General features: G+C 38.4%; 1 protein-coding gene across 4 annotated transcripts in view; it reads right to left on the bottom strand.

The window, feature by feature from the left end:
* The window catches only part of LOC134474894 (zinc finger protein 709-like), a 168,610-nt gene that overhangs the window by 100,697 nt on the left and 40,669 nt on the right, over positions 1-27,244 (bottom strand). Inside the window, exons 3-5 of one of the 4 annotated variants that reach the window (XM_063243935.1) lie at positions 14,519-14,629; positions 11,999-13,230; positions 10,065-10,136 (exon numbers count right to left, since the gene is read on the bottom strand). The exons of 2 other annotated variants lie outside the window; for them this stretch is intronic. In XM_063243935.1, the coding sequence (XP_063100005.1) occupies positions 10,065-10,103 (39 nt within the window). In that variant the 5' untranslated portion in view covers positions 10,104-10,136; positions 11,999-13,230; positions 14,519-14,629. Of the gene's footprint in view, positions 1-10,064; positions 10,670-11,998; positions 13,231-14,518; positions 14,630-27,244 lie in introns of those variants that run through there. One more of the 4 variants, XM_063243936.1, reaches the window with a different exon arrangement.

Genomic DNA, 27,244 nt, shown 5'->3' with positions numbered 1-27,244 from the left:
TTTTCACAATATTTAGTTTTCCTATGCATGAACAAGTGATGTCTTTCCATTTTCTGAGATTCTCTTTGATTTCTTTTTCGGGATATTTTAATTTTCCTTATATAGATTATTTTTTACATCTTTCATGAGATTAATTCCAAAGTACTTCATTTTTGGGGGCGGTAGTGTGAAGGGTGTGGCTTCTCTTACTTCCTTCTCAATGATTTTGCTGTTAGTACATAGGAATGCTATTTATTTTTGAGTATTGACTTTGTATCCAGCTACTTCCCTGAATTTCTTGTATCTAGTCTCCTAGATACTTCCAATGAAATTTTGAGGGTCTTTTATGTAGAGTATCATGTCATCTTCAAATAATAATATTTTAACTTCCTCTTTCCTTATCTTTACCCCTTTAATTTTTGTCTATTATCACATTGCTCTGGCTATTTTTTCCAGTAGTATTTTGAATAGGATCAGTAATGAGGGGCATCCTTGTCTTGTACCTTATTTTAACATAAAGGCCTTCTGCTTTTGGCCACTTAATATGATGCTGGCTGTTGGTTTGTCATAGACGACCTTTATCATATTGAGGTAAAGATTATCTATTCCAATTTTCTTTAAGGTTCTTTCAGGAATGGAAGTTGCGCCTTATGAAAAGCTTTTTCTGCATCTATAGAAATTCTCATGTGATTCTTACCTTTGTTTTTACTGATATGGTGGATTTCATTGATTGTTATACATATGGTGAAACATCCCTGCATGCCTGGGATGAATCACCCTTGGTTGTGGTGTATCATCTTGATGATTTGCTGCATCCTGTTTGCCAATATTTTATTGGGGATTTTTGCATCTGTGTTCATTAAGGAGATTGGCCTGTAGTTCTCTTTTTTAGCTGGGTCTTCCTCAGATTTTGCAACTAGAATAATATTTGCTTCCAAGAATGATTAAGGAAGAATTGCTTTCCTTTTGATTTCATTGAAGTGTTTGAGGAGTACTGACATTAAATTCCTTATTATTTCTTGTAGAATTCCACAGTGAATCCATCTGGGCATGGGCTCTTCTTTGTATGTAAGGAGAATTATTATATTTTCAATTTCATTAATAGAGATTGAATTATTCAGTAGTTTTACATCTTCTTGATCGAGCTTTGGTACTTCATATGTTTCTAGGAATCTGTCCATTTCTTCTGTGTTATTAAACCAATGAAAATAGACAATTTTAAAATAGGTGTTGATGATCTTCTGTATTTCCCAAGAGTCTGTTGTGATTTTGTCATTTGCATTCCTTATTTCATGAATTTGAGCCTTTTCTTCCCTTTTTTAAACAGGATAGGTAAAGTGCTTATCAATTTTATTTATTCTTTCACAGAACCAACTGTTTCATTTATTGATTCTTTGGATTGTGTGCTTAGTCTCTATTGCATTAATTTCTGCTCTGATATTTATATTTCCTCCCTTCTTTTGACTTCGGGCTTCACTTGCTCTTGTCTTTCTAGACATTTGAGGTATACCATCAGGTTGTTTATTTGTATTCTTTCTGTCTTCCTGATGTGGGAAGTCAGTGCAATAAATTTTCCTCTGAGGACTGCTTTATTGCATCCCACACATACCAGTAAGTTGTATTTGTATTTTTGTTTGCTTTTAGGTATTGTTTAATTTGTTCTTTAATTTCCCCTGTGACCCACGGATTGCTCACGAGTGTGTTATTCAATTTCCCTGTGTTTGTGTGATTTTTGATGTTTCTTTTATCATTAGTTACTAGATTTATGGCACTATGATATTATAACATGCATGAGATAAATTCAACTCTTTTGCATTTATTTAAAAATATTCTGTGGGCTAGTTTAGGGTCTATTTTAGAGAATATCCCATGTAATGCTGAGAAAAATATGTATTCTGATGTTGTTGTGAAGAACACACTATATATATCCATCAGGTCCATTAGTTTAAATGTGTGATTTAGTTCTGTTATTTCTTTGCTGATTTATGTCTGGTTGATCTATCTCTTGGTGTTCATGGTGTGTTAAGTTCTCCTGTTTGAATTGTGTTGTTGCTTATTTGATTTTTCTTTTCTATATATACTTTCTTTGGATAACTTTATGTTCTGGAATTTGGTGCATATATATTTAAGATAGTTATGTCTTCCTTTTGAAGATTTCTTCTAACCAGTATGTAGTGACCATCATTATGTCTTAGACTCATTCCTGGTTTGAAGTTCACATTGTGTGCAAACAAAATAGCCACACTTTTTTTTGTTGTTGTTTTTTTTTTTTTTTTTTTTACTTAATGTTGCATGATATATTTTTTCCATCCTTCAACTTTCAGTCTGTGAGTTTCATTTTTGGTTAGAAGGGTTTCTTGTAGACAGCATTTGATTGGCCATTGTTTCTTGATCCATTCTACCAGTCTGTTTCTTTTAATTGGTGAATTGAGCTCATTCACATTAATGTTTATAACTGTTATATATTAGTTTACTGTTGACATGTTATCTTTCCATACTCGTTAAATGTCTGCCTTGCTTAGTAGTTTCATTCTATGAGTACCTAAACTGTCTTTCAGTATTATTTGCAGGGTTGGCTTGATGGTCATAAATTTCTTTAGATGTTCTTTGTCATGACAGTTAAAGATGCAACAGCAGGAAATAACATGCCCATAGACTTGCAAATTATTTGTCATTATAAAATGACTGCATCTGAGAGTGCACACTTTATTGGCAATTCAGGTACACAGAGGCCTTGTAGCATAGCCTACAAGGCTAGGTTCAGCTGACAGGAAGCACCATGCAGGTTCCTAACCCATATGCTTCTTGAGCATGCAACACAGAATACAATGGCTTAATATCCATAGAGAATCTATCAAAAGTCTTCAAAACCAAGCTATTGATATAGCTGGGCTTCTCCACATGAGAAAAGTGGCATGGAACATTAGGTAACTAAATAACTTTGTCATGTCTGAAAAATGTCACCTCTTCCCCTTTCCCATCTGTTGTAGTCAGGGTTTGCAAGGAAAGAGATTTAATATGGAACTTATAATTGAAAAAATTATATTAAATTATTCACTCCCAAAAAGTCAGATTTAGAGAGGTGTAGACCTGTCCACTTACCAGGTACCTAAAGAATCTAGCTGACAATCTGAATCCTATGACAACATACTTCTTAAGTCCTGCTGAACACCTACAGCCCATGACAAGGGCCACCACAAGTTTACCTGGAGATAGAGGCACTGCCAATATCTCATGCAAGTCTCTATCAAGGTTGTGTACTAGGAATAGTCAAAGTTCAGTGTAGGAAGCTACAAAGTCTGTGCACTTGGGCACAGCATGTGTGCCATCAGGCTGAGTAATCAGTCCTGGAACCAAGACAAAAAGCTCAGGATGAGGGCCAGATATCTGCAAAAGAAAACAGTAGTCATGCACAGTACTAATGAGGTCCTGTGCTCCTCCTCCTCTGATGATGATGATGTCTGTGTTCATATCTGGAAAACTGTGATACCAGCTTCTCCATGAGAATCAACAGCCCAACCTTTTCCCTCCACTTCTCCTTTGATGGTGTTTGCAGCAATCCTTCAATGGATGCTCTATGACCAAAACCACGGTGCCTCAGTTTACTGGGTGATCCAAGTTGACATTACTAAGTGGGCCACACCACCAAAGTAGTTCTTTAGATACTTAAATTCCAAAATAGACTTTATGGGTGCTGAGGATTGATCTCAGTGGCACAAGCATCTGCTTAGCAAACTCAAGGTCATGAGTTTGATCCTCTAGAAACAAAAAAGGACGTTATATAACTCCATAACTTAAAGTAGTCATCTGGTCTACCTCACATAAACAACAGTGAGAAAACCTGAGGCTCATTCAAATGTAATAATCAGGAACACATATCTCCACAGAGTTGTCTTCTCATGGGCCTTGACAAACTTCTCATGGGAACTATGTGGTCTCTTTCCTGTCTGTGTGTGCTACACTGTACTTAACTGTGGGCATTTGCATCAAACTGTAGACAAGGTTATTGATTATATCAGGGAATTTTAAAATCTTTTTGAAGGAAAGTAGAAAAACAAATTGTTATGTACATTTGTACACATAAGTCTCACTGCAGTACACTGACAGCACTGAACCCAGGAGAGAATGTCATGAGGCTGGTGGTATGCACATCACCACCTAAATAAGGTCACAGTGTTATAGATGCTGGAGTTAAAAAATGGAAATACTTTAATACTCAAAACAGTTGAAATAAAAACAAATACTGAATATGCATTTAACATACCAAATCTAAATTGGGCCTGATGGCATGTGTGTGTAAGCCAAGTACCTGAGAGGCTGAGGCAGGAGAATTGTTTGAGACCACTCTGGGTTATAAAGAGATCTCAGGCCAACCTGAACTTCATAGCAAGATGTTTACTCCAAAAGAAAAACAGTTCAAATCTAATAAGCATAGTGTAATAGTGATAGCCTTGTTACATTAGCAAGATTATCATGCTTATATCGTGGTTATCACACCATGAAAACCTAACTTAGAGCCCATTTCATAATAAAATGTCATATCATTTATTAAACAGAGTACACTGATTAGTATTTGTTGTTAATCATTGGCATTTGGTGGTGATGGAGCAGTGCTTGCTGCTGCTCTCCACAGAAAAGTGACTATGGCTGCAGTAAACAGGAATATGTATGAATCACTGCAATGGGTCCTTAGATCTTTGAGTATGAGAACCACTAATGCAAGCACTTCACTTAGTGGACTTACTATGTTTAATCATTTGGATACTTTGAACACTGACTTCAGTAGTGGCTGAAATACTTGCTTACATTTCCACCAAGAAATTTAAATAGTTTCTTTTCTCCTGCTGTCTCATGAGTGTTCTTTTAATTTTGTGGTGATTTGTCTCTGCAATGAGATGGTGTACTGATTCACATTTTTCTACTGTGCATAAATGATCAATAGTTCATCAGGTATTTCTTGTCAATTTGTACCTGTTCTGAAATGTGTGTATTCATTTCACATTTCTATTGGATTTACAAGTTAGCTGTCAGGGAGTAACATGCAATCTCCTATCCTGTAGATAATTTCTTCATTCTTTTTCATTTAAATTTTTTTTGTTTTGTTTTTTGGCTTCTTCATTTGTGCATGAGTATGAAAATCTTATATAATCCTTTTTGCTTGCTTTGTTACCCTATCTTACTTTCTATAAAAAGCACCAACAATAGCATTGAATAAAAATGTTTATTAATGCCTCTACATTCAGAACATAGAATGCTTGGCTCATTCATGTTTCACTATGTTTTACTCTAAGACAGGCATATTTAAAACTGCTGCACAAATTACTATGAAAAGCACATTTCCTCAGCCAAAAAATCATGATTTGTACTTTGCTTCAGTTATCCCATCCTACATTTATATTCTTGACCTAAACTTACCTGTTTCCTTAACCTTCAAATGAAAGTATAAAAACAACTGCCACACATTCTGCTAGATCATATAGCAAAATTGCCTCCCAAAGTCAGCTTCAAAGCCATGATCATCTGATCTCATCCTCTACTGATGCTGGGACTAAAGGAATCACACTTAGCCTAGCGCTTTATACATAAGTCCTTACCACTGCAATTGTTTAAATAAAAGATAATCAAAAACTGCATACTTTTGTTAGTTTTTATCAAATAGCAAGAAATATAAAAGTGACTATTGTAATGTATTCAAAACAAGAATCGATTGCTTAAAATGACAACTGCCCCAATGACGCTCAGCATAGTCAGTGCATAAACAAATGTGTTTTCCAAGGGATGTTAGAGGATAACTGCTGAGTGGCCAAGTGATAACAGTATGATACTAAAGATTCATGCATATATTTCTCAAAGGAAGGTTGAGACTCAAGGCCTTGAATATCTTAAATTTGCTCACAAAAATCTGAATCAAAAGCAGAGATGGTGCATATCTATTACCCCAGCACTCAAGAAGCTGAGAGAGAAGGGTTGTTGTAAAGTCAAAGAAATTGTAGGCACAATATGGGTTTCAAATCCAGCTGATGCATGTAGTGAAAGCCTGTCTCAATAAAACACAACTAACCTAAACAAAGTAAAACCAAACATCCCAGCTGGATGGAGACCGAATTCTTCAAAGCTTAATTCCATGTCTTGGTGATTAAATTTATGTATAGACACATTTTTTGAAAAAGCAATTTGGATGCTAGATTGCAACTCACAGCCAAATGGGAGCACTGATTTTTGTGCTGAGTCACTGCAATGGTCCCTGTGTCCCCACTGTCTCTAAAGCAGAGCTCACAGTGGGAGCCTGCAGGACTAGCATCCACAAAGCAAAGGGGTAGACAAATGTCTCATGAATCACTTTAATAGACTACAGATGATATCTCTTCAAATCTCATTTAGGTCACTGAGCCCTTTGTTCTTAATTTACTTAACCAGTATTTTGAAATTTGAATTTAGTTTCATACAAGAAAACATAAGTAACATCAAATATGGTACATAAATAATAACTTGAATGATAATGGAAAACTGTGTATGTAAACAATGTATAAACATTGAAACAAGGCACACATTGCAAATTATAGCTCAAAGTCACCAAGTGATCATCTTTCACTCAGAAATAAGAAACATATCTTGTGAGGCTGATGCAAGAGAACTGCCTTGAGTTTGAGGCCAGCCTCAGTTACAGAGCTGTCTGAAATAGAGAGAAAGACCCTGCCTGCAAAACCCCACAAAAAATGAAACTTGAAAATTGACTGCATAAAACAACACTGGTTTGTTTTAAAAATTATATTCATACAATATAGTAACACTCCAAGAACTTTCAACATGTTCTGACATAGAATGTTGATACTTTCCTTAATACATAGAAAACACATTCACGTTTGGGTATTTATCTCAGTGGCATAAACACCTGCCTGGCAAGCATGAGCTAATGAGTTCAATCCCTGGTACAAAAAAAAAAAAAAAAAAAAAAGATTCAAATTCCTACTTCATGACACTGGCACATAATTGGAGAAAATCAAAATTGGATCTGAATTATAGAACACAGAATTCATGCTTTAACATGTATGTGGAATACTGATTATTGACAGAGCTGTTGTTACTCATCTCAAGTAAGAAATAAGAAGCCAACTTTAACTTTATGCTTACCCTAAGAACTACTTGACTTTCAGTAAAGATCCTCTCAGTTGTAAATCCTGCTATTGACACCCTGTATCATGCCAATCACTTGCACATCCTTTCCATCCTGCTCTGATCCACACTACACAGAAAACCCTTCATGCCTAACAATGGATATCCCTGCAGCACAACTTCTATTTAGGGCTTCTATTTTACACCACTTAGTAAAGTCCATTGCAGAAAATTTCTATATGTAAACAATGTGTATTATCAGCCAAGCTGTTAAGTCAGCTGTTAATTCAGAGATGACACCCCTATTCCTTTCCATTCAGAAGGATATCATGAGCATGTGTCCATGCAAATGCATGCATTTTAGCATTTTTCAATGAGAGTTTAATAGGCAGGTGATTCGAGCTGAGAGAACAATTTCACCTCAGGAACTAAGAGCTGTAGTTCCGCCAAGGAACCTGGAAGCTGTGCTCAGTCACACACAACATAAGAGATCATAATCTATTTTGAAAGTGTGACAGGCAAAATTCCAACACCCATTCTTCTTGGCAGGTAACCATGAGAGCAGGGCAGTATCTCAGCACACAAAAGTCTCAGTGTTACCTCCAGCCATGTGGCCTAAGGAGTGTGGAAACTAGTAACCCTGTTTATGGATGGCAGGATGGGTTTTCTGTCACAAGCTTGCTAAGGAACAGAAAAAAAAAAAAAAGACCCAGATGGTGTCTCACCCATGTTCAGTGAGTAAAGTTACTGTTGTATGCATATTAGCAGTGGCAAGTAAACTGTCCCGGAGGAAGAAAGAGGTGGTTTTAAGGAAGAGAGACTCAAAATGGGAGGGATTCCCAGGAGACACTCAATCTGCCTTAGTGGTCAGGGAACCAAATGATAGGATTTTTGGCGTGCTAAAACAGAGAATACAAAATAAAAATGTCATGTATGGGCATACATATAGCTTTCCATTGGGGTGGTGCTTAAAGGTGGCATTGCTGATGTGTAAGTAACTGATTGGGAGTCTTTTCATGCCACAGGTAAGTTGCATAGGAGAGGGGAAAGAGACCACTGGTCCCACCTCCCAGTGCTGAAATATCCCATCTAGAGGAAAATCCTCTCAATTTCTTTCTCACAAAAAATATATTCTGCTCTTACTTCCATTGTTCTTAATTATTCATTCTTCAATTTTAGAGAACCTAAACTCATACCCAACATAGTAGGTCAGGAGTTTCATTCCCCTATATCACTGTCTGATTGCTTATATTTCTAACTAACTCAGCTGCCCATAAAATTAAGAATCATTGTCAACTTCACTTAGCATAATCATAGCAAATAAAATGTACTTAGTGGATATAGTGAAATATATGTTTAAAATGAAAAAAAAATAATTATCACAGATTCTCTACCTAGCATCACCAAACATTTTCAGCTTTCAAGTATGTGGAAAAATAAAAACTAAAAACAACTCTCAGCAAATACCCATAGTATAAAGGACAGTATATCATTCACCGTATTTACCATGTTATCTATGGACATTTTGTAGACTGAAAAAGAAAAATTGAGCTGTTGAATGAACAACTATGAATTTCAATAATTGTGCTCATAGAACTACAGGGTTGAGAATTGTAGAAAAAAAATTTTGGTACCAGGGATTGAACTCATGACTGTTATACTCTAGAAAAAATAGCTTCATTATATTTGAATTATAGCAAATTCCCTGTAACATGTCCATACCATATATATGTTTTCCTTCTCTATCTGGGTGACCTAATTGATATGTTAATCAATGCTCTCCACTGTAAAGAATTTTAAAATCTTACCTAATTGATATGTTAACCATTGCTGCCCTCTACAAATAACAGATGTAGTGCTAAAATAAGCTAACAAAGGTTGTTAATTGCTACTAGACTTCCTATTCTCTGCTGAAGGAAACAGAATTGATTCCTGTTTACAGGAAATCTTGCTTGTTTGCAGGAAAATCTGCTTGTTACCTGAACTTTGCTCTTCCCAGTGTAATCACTGTGATCTTGTTCTGTAGTGCTCCCCAGCCCCCCTCCTTACATTGTGAAACCAGCAGCTGTTTGCAGTTTTACAAGATAAAAGCCTGCCTTTTAGTTGGGAGGTGGGCAGTCTGCAAATTGGCTCCTGGAGACTGTGTCACCAGGCCTGGCCTAAAATAAAGCCTTTGCTCCCTAAATTTTAATATCTTGCTTCCTTAAATATTATTCCAAGGTCTGAGTTATCAGAATGATCTTGTGCTTGCCTGGGTGGTACTTGTACCACTGAGTTCAATGCCCAGCCTGAACAGCCTTAGATTCTAAATATGACTATTACTACTGTTTAATTTGCCATTGACAGATTTAATTGAAAATTTTGTTAATCTACATCTTTACAAATGAAATTATTTTCCTTCCTTGCAGTTTAAATCACATTTTTTAGGTACTGGGGATCAAACTAACAACCTGGCACTGGCCAGGCAGGTACTTCTGCCTGCTGAGCTAAAACCCAGGCCCCTATTAAATGATATTGTATTAAATATATAAATATCACTTTATCCATTCAAATAGCATTGTGATTTTACTACAGGAGGCCAAGGTACACAGAAATTGATAAACAGTCAGAAAGGAAATGGACCCTCAAAGAATCAATGTAAAAAAACTAAATATGGGGGCTAGAGATTTAGCTCAGTGGTATAAGTGCCTGCTTTGCAAGCAGGCAGTCGTGAGTTCAATCCCCAGTACCGATAAAAATGAAAAACACACACAAAAAAAACAAAACAAAAAAAAAAAAAAAACAAAAAAAACCTAAATACAACAATCACTGCTAGAGGCACAGCTGAAGCAAGCCAGACCTAAACGTGAAGATGCAGTAACCATGTCTACATGCCTCTTAAAGAGAAAAACAATGTGATAGCTCGGACAACAGAATAAAATCCAAGGAAGTAAGAAATTAAAATTTGGGGAGCAAAGGCTTTATTTCCATACCTGGGAGCACAGTCTCCTTAGGATTGACCCAAAGACCATGCACCTCACAGTTGGGGGAAGAGGCTTTTAAAGCTGAAAATCACAGAAATGTTGTAATCACTGACACAGTTAGATAGCATCTGGGCTTTACAAAACTTCCTGAAATTTCCTTGAAGTTAATCATTTTCTAAAGAACAACACATTTTATTATAGACCACCGGGTAGGGGAGGGAGTTATAAGAAACTGAAACCTAAGGCTTTTACGGCCTTCCAGGAAATTGAAACTTAACCTAGATAGATAGGAAGGGGGAAGGTGGGAGGGGGAAGTGGAAGGCAGTGTAGTGCAAAGAGAACAGAAATAAGGCACAATGGTTAGAGTTAGGCTATAACATTCCCCTCTGATGTTGTAACATAGGCCAAATCCTTGGCCTTATTATTTTATTATTACTTAAGTGCCTCTGGGAACACACCCATATGTTTGTTGTCTAACCATCATTAATTTTCTGTTTTGCATCTAATATCTGATATACATAGTCAGCTTATTGATTATGCAGGGGCCTAGAGTAACTAATACTAGAATCATAACAAGAGAACCAGCTAACATCGCTATTATACTAGTCATCCATGGTGGGAGGGAGAGCATTCGTTCCATCCACTGCGGAGTTCCTTGTCTTAGTTTTTCTCTTTCCTGTAGACATTTCTGGAGTTCAGCCAAATTTTGTTTTACTATCCCAGACTTATTAGCATACAGGCAACATTTTTCCCCTAATGCCAAACACAATCCTCCTTTTTCAGCTAATAGGAGGTCTAGCCTTCTACAATTTTGGAGAGCTACTTCAGCTAATGCACTGATTGAGCTTTCTAAGGCCTCAATGGCATTGTGAATTTGTTTCATTCCTTCATCTACCTGTTTGGATAAAATGTGGTAATGGTGTGTACTAACTCCCAGGGAGGCAGAACCCAGCCCGAGGGCTGAGAATATACTGATTCCAGCCATAATAGGAAGAACTGGACTTCTCTTATCTATTTGGTGGCTGGTAGAGATGAGGGCCCTATTTTCTTCTTCTTCGGAATGCCAGTAAATTCTAGGCAGGATCTGGGTCAGCACACAAACTTCATTCTGGTCAATAACAAACTTTCCTGAAGCAATAAAGGGGTACCATCCCAAAGTACAAGCCCACTAATGGCTGGCTGGGGCCACTATGGGAGTATTATTACCAGACCCTGTAATGCGATAGGAATGGGAGAGATCACAATATTCAGGAGCCGTGTGGCTGCAGTGATATATATAGGACCTATTTAAACCCTCTAGACTGGTACTTTTCCACAGAGATTGAGGGAGAAATATATCCCATCTGGTGGCACTGGAGGCTAGTTTACTGGTGACTGTGATGTAACCCTTGTAGAACGGACTCTCAGAGGACAGACATAGACAACACGGGATTGTCAGACCACTGTCAATGGATCCATTAATTAGCTCAGCTACTATTTCTAAGGGTTTGGAATATCTCCATCATTGAGGGTGGCATGGGGGTTTCAGGCTCAGCACCAGTTACTAATGAGGGTGTAAGTTTCTGTCTAGACTTCACTGGGCCAGTTTCTTGTGGCCTCTTAGTGGTTGCAAGTTGGAATGGGTTTGATCTGGACCAGGCACCTCAACTTTGATCCAATATTTGAGGTCCTCTTTCTTTTTCCACATGCACATTTTTACTTGGGGTTGGTTTGTATCATATAGAGTTCCAATACAAAGGGCTTCAGGCACTGGAAGCATTGGAGTATGCCTCCAGAATTGGCTTGGAATGGACATTGGCACCTTTATTGGAGTAGGGACCACCACTGGGCAGCATTCCCTTTTGTATTGAACTACAGGAGCTTTTCTAGGTGGTTTATATAGAATATTAATATTAACTCTAGGGTCATACCCAGTGCAAAAGATCTTAACACAGAGTACCTACTTTTCGGTGGACACTGCTGCCCTGGCCACTCATTTGCCGTTCTGGATGAAGCTGCTTCCATCGATGAAATAGTTGTTGGCATCTCCCAAACGCTCATTGGTGAGATCATCCCATAGACTCTGTTGTAGATCTAGGATGTCAGCACACTCATGGAGAGGTGTGTGTTGACTCTCTGGGTCATCATTGCGCATAAGGGTGGCTGGGTTTAAAGCTGCAGAAGCCTTGAAATCTACTGACTCTTGGTCTAGCAGCAGAGCCTGATAGTGTAAAATTCTAGTGTTCGAGAGCCATTTCTTAGGAGGGGTTTTGAGAAGAGTCTCTAAACTGTGGGAGGTCACCACAGAAATCTTTTGTATAAGAGTGAGTTTTTTAGCCTCCTTGAGTAACATCACCACAGGGGCTAGGATTCTTAGGCATGGGGACCACCCTCCTGCTACTGTATTGAGTCTCTTAGAGAGGTAGGCTATAAGCCTCTTCCAAGGGCCAATGTCTTGAGTCAAGACTCTTTTTACAATGCCTATGAGTTCATCTATAAACAAGGTAAATGGCTTGGTAACATTAGGGAGTCCCAGGGCTGGAGCCTCGGTCAGGGCCTGTTTGAGCTATTAGAAGTCCTGCTCGCGGTCATTGGTCCAGTCTAATGGCTTTTGGGTCTCTCCCTTAAGAGAGACATACATCAGGTAATCCATTTTGATGAAATTTAGAATCCATAGCCTACAGTACCTGACAGCTCCCAGAAACTTGCATACTTGTTTCGTAGTTTCTGGGGTTGTTATCTGTAATATGGCTTGGACTCTTTCTCTAGACAAAGTTCTTTTGCCTTCTTGTAACTTGTGGCCCTGGTAAATCACAGACTGGTGGCACAACTGAGCCTTCTTAGCTGAGACTTTATAGCCTAATTGCCCCAAAGTCTTTAACAGTTCCTTGCTTGTCTCTCGACAAGTCTCTAATGAAGAGGAGGCTACCAACAACTCATCCACATACAGAGCACTATCTTGGGGTGTTCTTCCCTAAATCTCAAAAGATCTCTGGCTAGTGCCTCATCGAAAAGGGTGGGCGAGTTCTTAAAGCCCTGAGGTAAGTGAGTCCAGGTCAGCTGTTCTTTCACTTCTGAATCTGGGTCAGTCCACTCAAAGGCAAAAAGGAGCTGACTCACCCGTGTGAGGGGCAGAGTGAAGAATACACCCTTGAGGTCCAAAACAGAGTACCAGTTGTTCTCTGGATTGTGGAGGCTAAGAAGAGTATAAAGGTTAGGCACCATTGGGTGTAGAGTCAGTACTCATCTATTAATCTCTCGGAGATCCTGTACAAGACAATAGTCATTTTTCCTGGCTTCTGGACTGGAAGTAGAGGTATATTCCTTGGAGAGACACAAGGAATTAAGATACCATTGTCTCTTAATCTCTGAATGTGGACTTTGATCCCTTTTCAGGCTTTGATCCCTTTGTAGGCATAACAGGTATTGCAAATGGGGTGTCCCTAGGGTAGGAGCTCCACCACAAGGGGCAGCAGGTTAATTGCTAGCCCTGGGGGGGTGTTGGGTTCTGCCCAAACTTCTAGGATTTCCTGCTTCCATTTGCTTAACAATTTTAATTCTAGGTCAGTTTATAATGGCTCAGGTACACTTGACAAATTTCCCAGTAGGCGGTAATTTTCTCCTACTGGGACAAGAGCTAGTACTCTGATGCCTTCTGAGTCCAGAGTTGTATCCACCCCCAGTTTTAGTCTTGGCTCATGTGTAAATAAGTCAATATGCACTTGCAATATATGGAGGAGGTCTCGTCCCAAGAGAGGGTCTGGACACTCAGGAACCCATAGAAAATCATGTTGGACCAGGTTATGTCCAGGTCAAGCAAAACTAGCTGTCACTTTTGGGTACAATTTTCATCTCCCTGTGGCTCTTATCACATTGACTGAACTCTTGGTTAGCTTTCCTAAAGGTTGGGTCAGCACAGAATAGGTGACTCCTGTATTGACCAGGAAGTCCACCAGTTGCTTTCCCACTTGAAGAGTTATCCAGGGCTTGGGGGGTGGTGTCGATCCCTGACCTCCTCATTGTTGAGACAACAGGGACTTTATCTCTTTTTATAGCTTGACATTTAACGTTGGGCAATATTTATGCCAATGTCCCATCTCTTTGCAATATGCACATTGTTCTTTATCTAAAGGAGGCCACTGGCCTTTAACCTCATTTTTCCCAATGCTAGTCAATCTTTTAGATTCTTTCTCACCAAGCAATTCCAAAACTTTAGTCATCTTTTTATTTGTGGCTTCTAGTAGGGTCTCCCTGTTGTTGAAAACCTTCTGTGCTATCTCCATCAACTGGCTGAGGGACATCCCTTAAAATCCCTCAAGTTTCTGTAACTTTTTCCTAACATGGGGGGCCGAGTGAGACACGAAAGCAATGTTAATCACTTGAGTGTTTTCAGATGCCATCAGATAAATTGGAGCATGTAATCTGTAGGCCTCTAGGAGGTGCTCCAAGAACATAGCAGGAGACTCATCAGCTAACTGTCTTACCTCACTCACTCGAGACAGATTGGTAGACTTGTTAGCAGTGGCACGAAGTGCATCTAGGAGCCTCAGGCAATAATCATCAAGAGCCTTCTTACCTCCATCCGTGTTGGGGCCCTATTCAGGTTGAGAGGAAGGGAACAGATGTTCACGTCTCTGCTGATGAGCCCATAGAGTTCCACCCAGATCCCAAACTCCCTTTTGTCCTAGAGTGTAGATATGCATTCTTTCCTTGGCCATAAAAAGAATGCGCAGGATCTGCTAACAGTCATCCCAAGTGAGGCTATGGGTAGAGAAAACAGATTTTATAAGGTTAATCAGAGTTTCTGGGTCCTTTGAGAAAGGGGGGATTTGAGTTTCCAGTTAGAGATCAGAGAAAGAGAAGGTAGTATACACAAACATGGAGCCCCCTCTTGAGGGTGGGGACTTCCTGCAAAAGGTACAGCAGTGCTGCTTCGGGACCTTGTTCTGGAGGTCACTCTAGCCTTGGGTGGTGGGAGGTTTGGATAAGATGATGCGGGGAGGAGTGGTGAGTCAGGGTGGGGACTAGGGGCAGGGTACAGGGGAGGGGGCAAGGGTAGAATGTCTAGTGGGTCAGAAGAGTCTTCACTTGGAGGCAAGACTGGAGGTGCATTGGGTCCAGGTGCCGCGTCTTCAGACTTTGTTTTCAGTTTGAAGGCTGCTAGAACTCCATCCTGAGAGGGCTTAATCCATGAGGGGGCATCATAGATTATATCTATCCAAATCTGAATACAGACAACTTGGTCAGGATGAACAGGGGGCCCAAACACATACTGGTGAACAGCCTGCGTAGTTCCCAGGTCAAAAGATCCAGAAGGGGGCCAGACCCCTTGGGTCCCCATCGGCCACTCCTGTGTGACAAAAGTTGTTAATCTGGCCTTATGAACCTTTTCCACATATCCCTCAGCTCATCACTTAAATTATTTGAAGTGATCAAGCACAAGGCCAAGGGGAGCACTAGAAAAAGACTTGGTCTGACCCATGGCTGGCAATGGCGCTGGTTTACTTTTCCTGTCAGGAAATTTAAGAGACAAAGACAAGGTCAGAAGGAAAAGACCAATTATTAATGAGAAGAAGAGAATGGTTAAAATTTCTCTGGCTGGCTTTGGGCTTGCAGAAGTGGTTCCTACGAGAAAATGATCTGTAAGAGTCAGGTGACCAAAAGGACAATTAGACCACATAGACACAAAGCCAAACATAAAAGACATGACACGCTGCAGCAAAAAATGGCCTTTGCTCAAAAATTCAATCAATTCTGGATTTTTGTAGGAATTTACCAAACTAGCCAATGGTGCAGTTCGCTACCTAAGGCAGAGTCACAAATGGACAGAGTGCATTGCAAAAGCCAACTGACTCCGGACTCAGGAGATCCCCGCACCCCAAATTGAGGGCATCCCCTCCAAAAGTACAAAAATACAAAGTGACTATGGCCCAAAAAGCCCTCCAGAGTACTTACTTTCAAATGTTCAGAATTGAGTCTGGGGTCTTGCTCCCCTCCCAGACAAGACCCCAAATGTGATAGCTCAGACCCCAGAATAAAATCCAATGAAGCAAAAAATTAAAATATGGGGAGCAAAGGCTTTATTTCCAGGCCTCAGGGCACAGTCTCCTTAGGATCCACCCAAAGACCGCGCTCCTCACAGTTGGGGGAAGAGGCTTTTAAAGCTGAAAACTGCAGGAATGTTGTAATCACTGACACAGATAGCATCTGGGCTTTACAGAACTTCCTGAAATTTCCTTGAAGTTAAGCATTGTCTGAAGAACAACACATTTTATTATAGACCACGTGTAGGGAAGGGGGTTACAAGAAACTGAAACCTAAGGCTTTTAAGGCCTTGCAGGAAATTGAAACTTAACCTAGATAGATAGGAAGGGGGAAAGAGGAAAGCGGAGGCAGTGTGGCACAAATAGAACAGAAATAGGGTGCAATGATTAGAGCTATGCTATAACAAATAATAGCTTGAAATGTACTACAGTTACCACCACCTTCCCCAGGAAGTCCAGATAGGCATCTATTACCATCCTCAATGACCAGAACAACTGGACTTTTATTTGCACAAAATGCCTTGGCTCTTTCTGCATACCTTTTCTGGGTGCCTTGCTACCCTTCTAAATAATATTAGTTAAGCACCTATAAGCTTATAGGTTTATTGTAGTTTGAGACCCACACTGTACTTGCATTCTAACTTTGCTGTATAAATGACCCCTGACAATAGATCTGTGGCCTAAACACTGAAGACCCCTCCTGCAATGGCAGGGCTATTCTGTCTTTTTTTTTCCTAAGAAAACTTTTTGAACTTCTTTTGATTTGTGACTTCATTCTTAAATGTTGTGAGCCAACCAACTTGCTGGATATGCCATCAAACAGGGTAGGATTATATTTCTCCTATTTTAATTTGAATATGAAACAGCTGCTAAAGGCCATGATCCAAAGCCTTGATTTCAAGCTGCTTGTTTGCTCTGAGTTTGACATTTCCATGAGCTTTTGGACCTCCTGTTTAGTAGACTGCAGAGGTATTGGAGGAAGGAGGTCACTATTGTGATGTAGCACAATAGGTCGCATTCATAACTATATTTTTCACTGCCTCCTGGGTAACACTTCATGACCAGCTTTCCTCTGCCACATCATTCTATAATTCCCATTTTAGGTAAGTCAGCTTTCATTCAGCTCTACTACTTTTGTTTTCTTTTAATAGTCTTTCTATGTTCCTCAGTTTTTTATATTTTTCATTTTTCTTTTTCAAAACATACTCCCACTTTTTTTTTTGTCTTTTTCATTTTTACCGGTACCAGGGATCGAACTCACGACCGCCTGCTTGCAAGGCAGGTGCTTATGTCACTGAGCTAAATACCCAGCCCCCATACTCCCACTTTTAGTTCTGGCTAACCTTGCACTCACTATGTAAGTTAGTCTGTCCTTGAATACATGGCCTTTCTCCTGTTTCAGCCTCTTAAATGCTGGGTAAAGAGGTGGGTATCATAACACATGGTGTTTGTCTTTTTTCTTCCTTCCTTTTCACTATTATTCTTTCATTAAGGTGACACTGTATTTAATCCAGGTGCTTGTTTGTGTCAGTAAACCTTTCTGGAGCTTGAGATCCCATTTGCAAACAACAATATAGGAATCAAAGCAGCCAAAGAATAAATTTGGAATTTAAATAGCTGCACTCAGAAACACTTCTATACAGACTCACTTCCCCCATTTCAAAATCTAAACAAGTGGTCCTGGACTGGAAAGTTAAGAGTTTTTAAAAGAGAGAATCACAAAGAACATTCTATTGGAAACAGTGTAGCTAGAATCTCATGTTAATTTTTGTCTGACACCTGTATCCTGTTTTTTTTTTTTTTTTTTTTTTTGAGCAGGTTAAATTTTTTTCTTTGGCTACAGCTCATTTTGCTTTACTCACTGGACTTATACAATGAGTGATTTTCCATTTTCCTGGGTCAAATACAAGGCACTAGTTAAATGTAGGCCTGAAGATGCTAGGATACAGTGCCAAGTCTTAATATTTTCTAGGTAAAAACACACATAATATTTGACTATTCCAATATTTGTAATGCTCAGCATTATAATAAAGCCTGATCTAGAGTCATGAAAGGGCAATGTCACCAGGTCTGTCATTATTTTCCACTGGTCTTTTTCCTCATCTTCCATAAATACTCTCTGAGTTCATAATATTGGTACTCAAATTTGACACATATTCCTAGCTGTGATGTCTCCCCTTTTTGCAGTAGTGTAGTCTGTTATCCCCAGCCCATAAAAGATAGAAAGACATCTTCTGATTCCCTACACTCCAGTGGTATTATGTGTTAATTTGGGCACTTTTCCTTTAGGGAAATGACAGTTAATGAGTACATGTGTATCTCATGACTGTTTCCTCATCTATCAAATAACAACAGGAATTCTTTCAGGTGTTGGGTGCACCCCTGTAATCTCAGGACTTGGAATGCTGAGGTAAGATAATCACTGTGAATTTACTGGACTAAAGTGTGAGTCCACAGGCAACCTGAACTGCATAGGAAAACCCTGTCTCAAACAAATAGGAAAAAAAATATCTATTATTGCTGATATCCTTGAGAAGAACTCAATAGTTTGAAACTCTTAGGATCATACCTTTTAGGATACATTACTTGAGTATAAAAACAAGTTAGACTACCTTTAAGGATATGGAAAACAAAAAAACCATGTTGCAAACTTTTATACATATTTAATGCAATGCCCATTCAAATACTATTAGTTTAGCTCACAAATATAGAGAAAAATTTTCTAAAATTCCTTTGGAAATAAAGAAGATTTTGAATACTAAAGACATTTCTGGGCAACAAAGGCAAGTCAGGAGGCATCACAATTCTTCACTTGCTATAATACTAGAAAGCTTCTGTCACAAAATCACCAGAGTACTGGCAGAAAAACAGAACTGATAATCTATCAAAGAGACTAGAAAATGTAGACACAACTACAAACACACTCTGCTACCTTGTCTTTGATAAAGGAGCCAAATATTTTCACTGGAAGGGAGATAGCCTCTTCAATAATGCTGAAGGAAATGACTTTCCCCATACTGAAGACTTAAACTGGTTCCATGCCTATCATCATGAAACAGACAAAAGTCAAACTAGCTTGGAAATATAAATATTACAACAGAAACACTAATGAGGCTTCATGAACAAAACACAAATTTTGAAGAATCAACTTCAAAGAATCAACCATGGGGACCCCATCTTATTAAATATTTGTACATCAAAAGAAATCATAAACAGTGAAAAAACAATGCACAATTTGGGCAAGGGATGTCTTTCCATTTTCTGATAATCTCTTCAGTATCCTTTTACTAAGTACTGTATTTTCAATATGTAAGTCCTTGACATTCTTTGTTAGGTTCATTAGAAGTATTTCATTTTCTTGGAGGATATTGTAAAGGATGTGGTTTCTGTAACTTCTCTCTTAGTGAGTTGATTGTGTACAGGAATGCTCTTGATTTTTGATTGTCAACTTCATCTTCAGCTACATTATTGAATTTGGTTAAGTCTAGAAGTCTTTTGGTGGAGTAATTGATATCTTCTATATAGAATATCATGTGATCTGTGAATAATGATAGTTTACCTGCTTTCTGTTATGTGATTATTCTTATTTGTCTCATGTCTTATTGATCTGCCTGTTTCCAGATTGTATTGAATAGGAGTGGTGATAGTAATCATGCTTTTGTTGTTCTTAATTGTAGTGTGAAAGTTTTTAGTTTTTCACTATTTAGTATGATGCTGAGTATATTTTTGTCTTTGCTTGTTTTATCAGATTGAGGTAAAGGCTCTCTATTATTACATACTGCAGGATTTTATTACAAATCAGTGCTTGATTTTATCAAAAGATTATTGTGCATTTGTTGAGATGATCATCGTGTGACTTTTCTTTTTGCCTGTGCTGATACGACATTTAAATTTATTGATTTGCATTTACTGAAACATCCCTGCCTTCCTGGGATTAATCCAAGTTGGTCAGGTTTTAAAATCTTCTTGATGATTTGCTACATTCACTTTGCTTGTATCTATTAAATATTTTTGTATCTACGTTCATTAGGAAAACTTGCCTATAGTTTTCTTTTGCTGGTTGTGTCTTTCTCTGTTATTAGTATCAGTGTAATGCTGGCTTCCAGGAAAGAGACAGGGAGAACTGCTTCTCTTTCAATTTCATTGAAGAGTAGGGGACTTCAATTCTCCTACACTGTTGGTGAGAGTGTAGACTGGTACAACCTTTGTAGAGGTCAGGCTGGAGATTTCTCAAAAAGCTGGGATTGGAAGTCTTATTTATTCCAGCTATTCCACTTCTAGGCATATTCCCAGAAGAACTGAAAGCATCATGCCACAGTGATATATATGCACCTATGTTTATAGCAGCAAAATTTGTTTTTTATTCTTTTTTTTTGTCTTTTTCATTTTTATCAGTACCAGGGATTGAACTCATGACTGCCTGCTTGCAAGGCAGGCACTTATGCCACTGAGCTAAATCCCCAGCCCCAACAGCACAATTTGTTATTGCCAGATCTTGGAAACAACCCAAGTGTCCATTAACTGAGGAATGGATAAAAAAGTTGTGGTATTTCTTTACAATGGAATATTACTCAGCTATAAAGAAGGATCACATTGAGATGTTTATCAATAAATGGGCGCAGCTTGAGACCATACTCATAAGTGAAATAAATCAATCTTGCATGTGTGAATATCGAATTATTTCCCTAATGTAAATAATGATTCAAATATATAAAAATATGGGGTAATCATGATTCCCCATTATGTGGCCTTGAAGCCTTATAAAGTTTTCACTTTTTAATTGAAAAGGCTTTATTCTGGGGTTCTTGATATGAAAATATTTGAAGCTATAGTATATGAAGCTTTATTCAAGTATTTCAAGGAAAAAGACAGACACTATGTTAACTACTATTAAGTCAGTTTATTTGGTAGTGAAGCACTAGCTTGCTGAAACAGTCATGCTTTGACCTGTATTGTTATATTGTTATGTCCTCTTTTATCTCAATCTCTCCCTTATTCATTAAAAAAATACTTAGTTATTTTTATGGTTTTTTTAATTAATGGGAAAAATTAAAAAATTAGCAGGATATATAATAGTAACATTTTTTGATTTCCTATTAACTTGTTTTGAAGTCCTGTAATACTCCCACTATCTTGTTTTGACTATTAGACTCTGTTCCATTCTGTATGATAGTATCAAGTTTGAGGGTATAGGCAACTACTTTGAAGGGAATAAGAGTCACTAAGATGCACATTCTGGTTTGACTATTGTCTCCTTTGGAAGTCCTGTAATGTTTACAATGCTTACGTTTTATTGGTCTTGTTCTCTACTGTTTTGTTCAATGATATAATACCTAATGAGATATACAATTCTTTTTAAGGAAACAAGAGACATTATGGTAACCATTGTTGATAACCTTGTATTCTGTTTTCACATAATGTGCTATGTCTATCCTTGGTTTTGACTGACAGCTTTGTTTTGCCATATTTGACTTTATTCTCTCTCCCCCCCAAAAAGTAATAAGAACTAAGAAATAATAAAACCCCAAAAGTATAAATTTTGTTATAAAAAAGAGAAGGAAAAAAGTGCTCTAAAAGATACAACAGCAAGTGTGTTTAGGGGTGTTAAATAGCTATCTATATTAATGTTTTTGGTTGGATCATTGAACACAACGGTTTGCAGTCTCAATGTTTGAATGTCCACTTTGTATCCTTTGATACTGTGACTTGAGCAACTCTCTCTAAGATGATAATATGTAATCTATTAACTGGTGATTTCTTACTGTTTTTTTTTTTTTTTTTGTAGTTCTGTATTACTTGTACCCTTACACCACTTTGTTTTGTTTTGTTTTTTCTCTTTTTCCTTTTAAATAAAATTTAAAAAAAAAGAGTAGGGGCCTTCAATTTTCTATACATTTCTTGTAAAATTCAGCAGTAAATCCATGAAGACCTAGACTTCTATATGTTGGTCAATTGCCTTTTTGTTGTCATTGTTTTGCTTCATTTTAATGTGTTTTGCAGAGGGTCTTATTATGCACTGGAGTGGCCTTGAGCTCACATTGTAGCCCTGGTTAGTTTCAAACTCACAACAATGCTTCTACCTCAGCCTCCCAAATTCTGGGGTTTAAGGCATGCACCACCCGGCCAGTACCCGCTAAAATTTAATTAGATCTTCAGTCTCATTAACAGATACTGCATTATGTAGAATTTTTATAACTTCTTGAGTCAGCTTTGGCAATTCATATGTATCTAGGAATCAATTCATTGCTATATTATCCAACCTAGGGAAGCATAAGATTTTGAAATAGATACTGATGTTTTTCTTAATTTTCACGTGATCTGTAAGTATCTTACTGTTTTCAATCCTCAGTGAATGGTTTTGAGTGGTACTTTTCTTCTTTTGATATGGTTGGCTAAGGGCTTATCAATTGTATTTATTCTTTCAATGAACGAACTCTTTGATTCATTAAATCTTTTTATTGTTTTATGTTCTGCACTGCATTACTTTCTTCTCTGATCATTATAATTTCCTCCCTTTTATCGGCTTTGGGTTTGTCATACCATTTTTTTGGAAGTATGAGGTAAAGCAGTAGATCTTTATTTATGCTCTTTCTATTGCCTGATGTGAGATTTGAGTACCATAAATTTCCCTCTTTGAACTGCTTTCATAAGAATCCCCTGAGAACCAAGGTTTGCATCTGTATTTTTGTTGTGTTGTAGATATTTTCAAGTTTCTTCCTTTATTTCATCTGTGACCCATTGATTGTTTGGCAGAGTGTTATTTAATTTCCATATATTTATGAAGTTTTTGCAAATTCCTTTACAATTATTTCCCAATTGTATTGCACTATGGTCAGGTAAAATGTATGGGGTAACTTCAGTTTCTTGACATTTACTTCAGCATGTCTGTGGACTAGTTTATGTGGCCTGTTTTAGAGTACCTCCCATGCAGAGCTGAGAAGAATGTTTATTCTGAATAAATGTTCTTGGTAAAGAATGGCACACATACTTGGTAAACATAGATTCAGTTCATTTGTTCACAGATTCAGTTCGACTTTCATATTTCTTTGCTGATTATTAGTCTAGTTCATCTATTTGTGATAGTGGGATATTGAAGTCTGGTCAATTGTGTTATTCTTTGTTGCATTATTTTCATGTCTTTTAAAAACTGCCTTATAATGTTAGGTGCTCGTGTATTAGATGCACACATATTTATGATTGTTATCTGATACTTTTAAAAACTTTCCATTAACATGTATGTAGTGAGGCTCTTTATCTTTTTGGTCCTTCTTGGTTTGAAGTTCATGTTGTATGCAAAGATCATAGCTACTCACGCTTTTTTCTGGGCCTCTGTTGCATGGAAGATTGTTTTCTGTCCTTTGACTTTCAGTCTCTGAATTTCATTTTGAATTAAACATGTTTTCTGTATACAGCATATTTTTGTATATTGTTTCTTGATCCATTTCACCCATCGATTTCTTTTGGTTGATGTAACCATTAACAATGATACGTATTAGTTTGTCTTTGTTGTAATATTGCTCTGCTGTTGATTCTCTGTTTTTCTCCTCTGTTTAATTACTTGTCCTGCCTGGTTGTTTCTGTGTTTTTCTTGGAGTTGTGGCCATTTTTACCTCTCTCTATTATAACTTTCATTACTTTTTCTAGGGTCAGTTTTGCAGCCATACATTTCTTCAGTTATTCTTTGTCATGGAAATATCTTATGTTTCCATTAATTTTGAAAGTTTTGTAGGATACATCAATCTGGATTGGATGTTCTTTCCTTTCAGGACTTGTACTTCTGTCCAAATTTCAGGACTTCTTTTGTTTCAACTACAGCTTTCTTCTTTACTTGGATATTTGTGTTGAGAAGATTGAGGTAGTTTCATGAACAAAAATAAAGGAATCGAAGCATACAAATTGATAAATTTGGAATGTGATTAATAGAACTCAGGACCACTCATATAAATTCCCTGCCAATTTCAGAGTCCAAATGTGTGGCTGAACTGGCAACTTACAAAGCTTTTAAACAGAGAACCACAAAGTGACATCCTATTGGAAACAATTGAGCTAGAATCTTACATTAATTTTTAATTGACACCTGCATCATGTTTCTTTCATTGAGCAGGGTAATTTTTCTCCAGGTGGTGAAGCTCATTCTGCTTTTCTCACAGGACTTGTACTCTGAGTAATTTTCCATTCTCTTGGTTTAAATATAGGGCACCAGTTAAAAGCAGGGTCAAGACGATGCCAGTTATGTCAAGCTACAAAAAAGAGTGCTAAGAATTTGATGTGCTTTCAATTATAAGTGATCTGTGATTTCTCCCTAACCACATTTTATAATGTGTCCTTGTTGTGTATTTCTGGAATCTTGGATATTATATATCTTGGTGTAGTTTTATTTTGGTTATGTCTGTTTGGAGTTCTATACTTCACTTATTTGTATGGAAAATTCTTTATTCATGCTTTGGAAGTTTTATTCCATTAATTTGTGAAGTTTTTTTATGGTATTTGTGCTGTCTCCGGATTTCTCTTTGACGACAGTCAATGTCATGCAATTCTTCTTTGATGCATTTTCTACCTGCTGGATTGATTTCTCATATTCACTTGCTACTTTTAAGATACCACTGTTTTCATGACAACTAGCTACAATTTTGTCTTCAAGATATGAAATTCCAAACCTCTCTTTTTTCAGTCTGTGCATATAATTTTAATCTCTTATAGGTTTTATATATCTTTTATATAGCATTGAATTTGTTGAACTCTTATTTAGATCTCTTTCATGTATTCCATTTCTTTGCTATGTTGGTAAACCTTTGTTTCTCATTGTTTTCCTATGTTCATCTATTCTTTTGTGTGTTCTCTAATATATTTGACTTAAAGTATGTTTTTGTATCTGAAAGATTTTCTCTGTAAACTTTTCCACTTTTTTTCAATTCTGGGTGCTCAATGTAAAAAATTTAGACAAACGTCTCTAGTTGATGGGTTTCACTATCATGCATCACATAGGATCTAATATGCATTGTGCATAATAAATAAACCATGTGTCTATCATCAGTGTAATCAATATACACTGCAAAGAAGTTGTAAAAAATAGTAAAAAATATATCATATATAACCAACAAAATAAACAGAAAAAAATCCACTTCTTACTTGTGGTGAAAAAAAGAGCAACTAATGATAAATCTCACACAGGAAGGACATCCTCCAGGCATCAAGGAAGGGGTCCTTCAGGCAGATGCAGGCTCAAGTACAAAGCATCAACTGTCCTCAAGTTAAGACCTTACTAATGGAGTTTCTGGGACCAATCTTCCTATCATAGGGACATGCACTTTTATACTTTGTTCTATGCACAACTTAACAAAGACACATGGAGATCTCACTGTGTGATGACTGCCCCAGATCCCCAGAAGGAGCTCACTCTTGGGGAGACAAGTGAATCCACACTGCCAATAGCTGGTGATGACTGAGTCATGGAAGAGAAAGCAAAAACGAAAGGGAGGCAAATCTTCTGGAGGAGCCCTCAGTCTGGCTCCAATGTCCTGCCTTTGCAGCTCTGTTCAGATCCCTGATTTCTAGCAAAGTTATCAAAACTGCTGTCTCCTCTCTGACCACAGGATACAGGCTCAGAAGTGGGTGTAACTGTGAGAGCTAAAGGTTCCCCCTGCTCCTCTGTAGCTGCTGTCTTGGAGGACAAAGCCCCTTGTCCTGCTCCGTCTCCTTCCCTGCCTCTCCCACCTAGCTTTGAAGGCTGAGCTGCTGCCAGGCAATCTGGGTGGAGATGCTTAGCAGGGCCTTCAACATACATTTATCTGGCACACAGCTTCTGAGTAACTGATCATGGGAAGGAAAGTTATAGTAAAAAGTGATACCTGAGTGGCGGGAATCTTGCTCTGTACATCATGACACCAGCATCCATGTGGTGCGGATCAAAACACATAGGGTTCTTGCCACAATCCACAGCTTTTCACAACACAGCAGCCCTATTGCTGATGGCACAGGTGCTTGCCTCACACCTGCACACTAGCCTACAACCTCACTGTGCAGCTGGACTTGGAGAGTCAATTCTGCTGTGATTCAGGAGACAGTGAGCAAGAACAGAGAGAACACAATAGAAGTCCTGCAATGAGGTGGCCAAAACAAAAGAAGAGCTGATGGTGGCCATAACCTGAGGCTGGTCACTGGGACGGCATCACGTTGTACACAAGTGAGCCTTGGGCCTGTCTCTTGTTCAGGTGCTGTCCAGGTCCTGAGGGATCCAGAGCCATGCCATTAGAAGGCTGACCACACTGCTACACCTTATAATACCATCCACTGCTCTTAGGACAGGACCGAAATGCATGATCTCAGGTGGCAGGAATTTGAATGCAGACACATTTGGGCTGGGGTACACTTATTTGTCTTTATTCCAAAGTGTAGTACATATCTTAGGGTCCCGCTTCACCGTCTGGTGCACCCGGCCTTTGTTCCCTGAGCAGATACAATTCTGCCCATATCACATGTGTCATTTCAAAGTTACTATGTCTACCTGGATTCTGCCAGGCAGGAGCATCTGCATTTGTCTCCCAACATAACCAAGAACATGTGCATCACACAGGGACCCAAAGCTTAGGTCAGGTCCTGGGTTGCTCTACAATCAATTTGATCTTGATCCCCCAGTTCTGACCACCATGTCCTGAGGAGAACTCTAGAGCTTAGAGCCAAGAATAGAATTCCTCGTAGCCTCAGTCCCACATTGTGAATCAAGGACAACACATTTTGGTTCTAGTTTTTTGTGGGTGACAACAAATCATCCATACCTGTGGGTACTGGATTCTCTCTTTGTCAAAATGTCTGGGGGAGTGCAGAGCAGCTCCCAGTCTAGCCAGGGCTAGCACAAGCCCAGATGTGTGCTCTTGAGAGGAGAAGGGAATATAAGTGGAGGATGGAGGGATGCCTGGGGAAAGAGAGAAGGGAAGCTGGAAGAAGAAGGCTAAGAAGTCCCTGAGCTGCACAGTGGTTGGCACTTCATTTTGTCACCCACCATACTTTTTGGCTGATAGCATCAAATTGCACCAGCTATATTTTGGGCAGCTACACATGCAGTGTCTCCTTTTGTGGCTCCACCGAAAGTTTCAGAGAAGACTGTGGTGGACCAGGAAGGACCTGGGTAGACAAAGTCGGGCAGTCACACAATCTGTGTTGTGCAAA

This window comes from Cavia porcellus, unplaced genomic scaffold, assembly GCF_034190915.1.
Source record: "Cavia porcellus strain 051 isolate PalLab524CR breed Dunkin Hartley unplaced genomic scaffold, mCavPor4.1 scaffold_42, whole genome shotgun sequence".
Taxonomy (NCBI): domain Eukaryota; kingdom Metazoa; phylum Chordata; class Mammalia; order Rodentia; family Caviidae; genus Cavia; species Cavia porcellus.
This window is presented reverse-complemented; position numbering and strand designations above follow the sequence as displayed.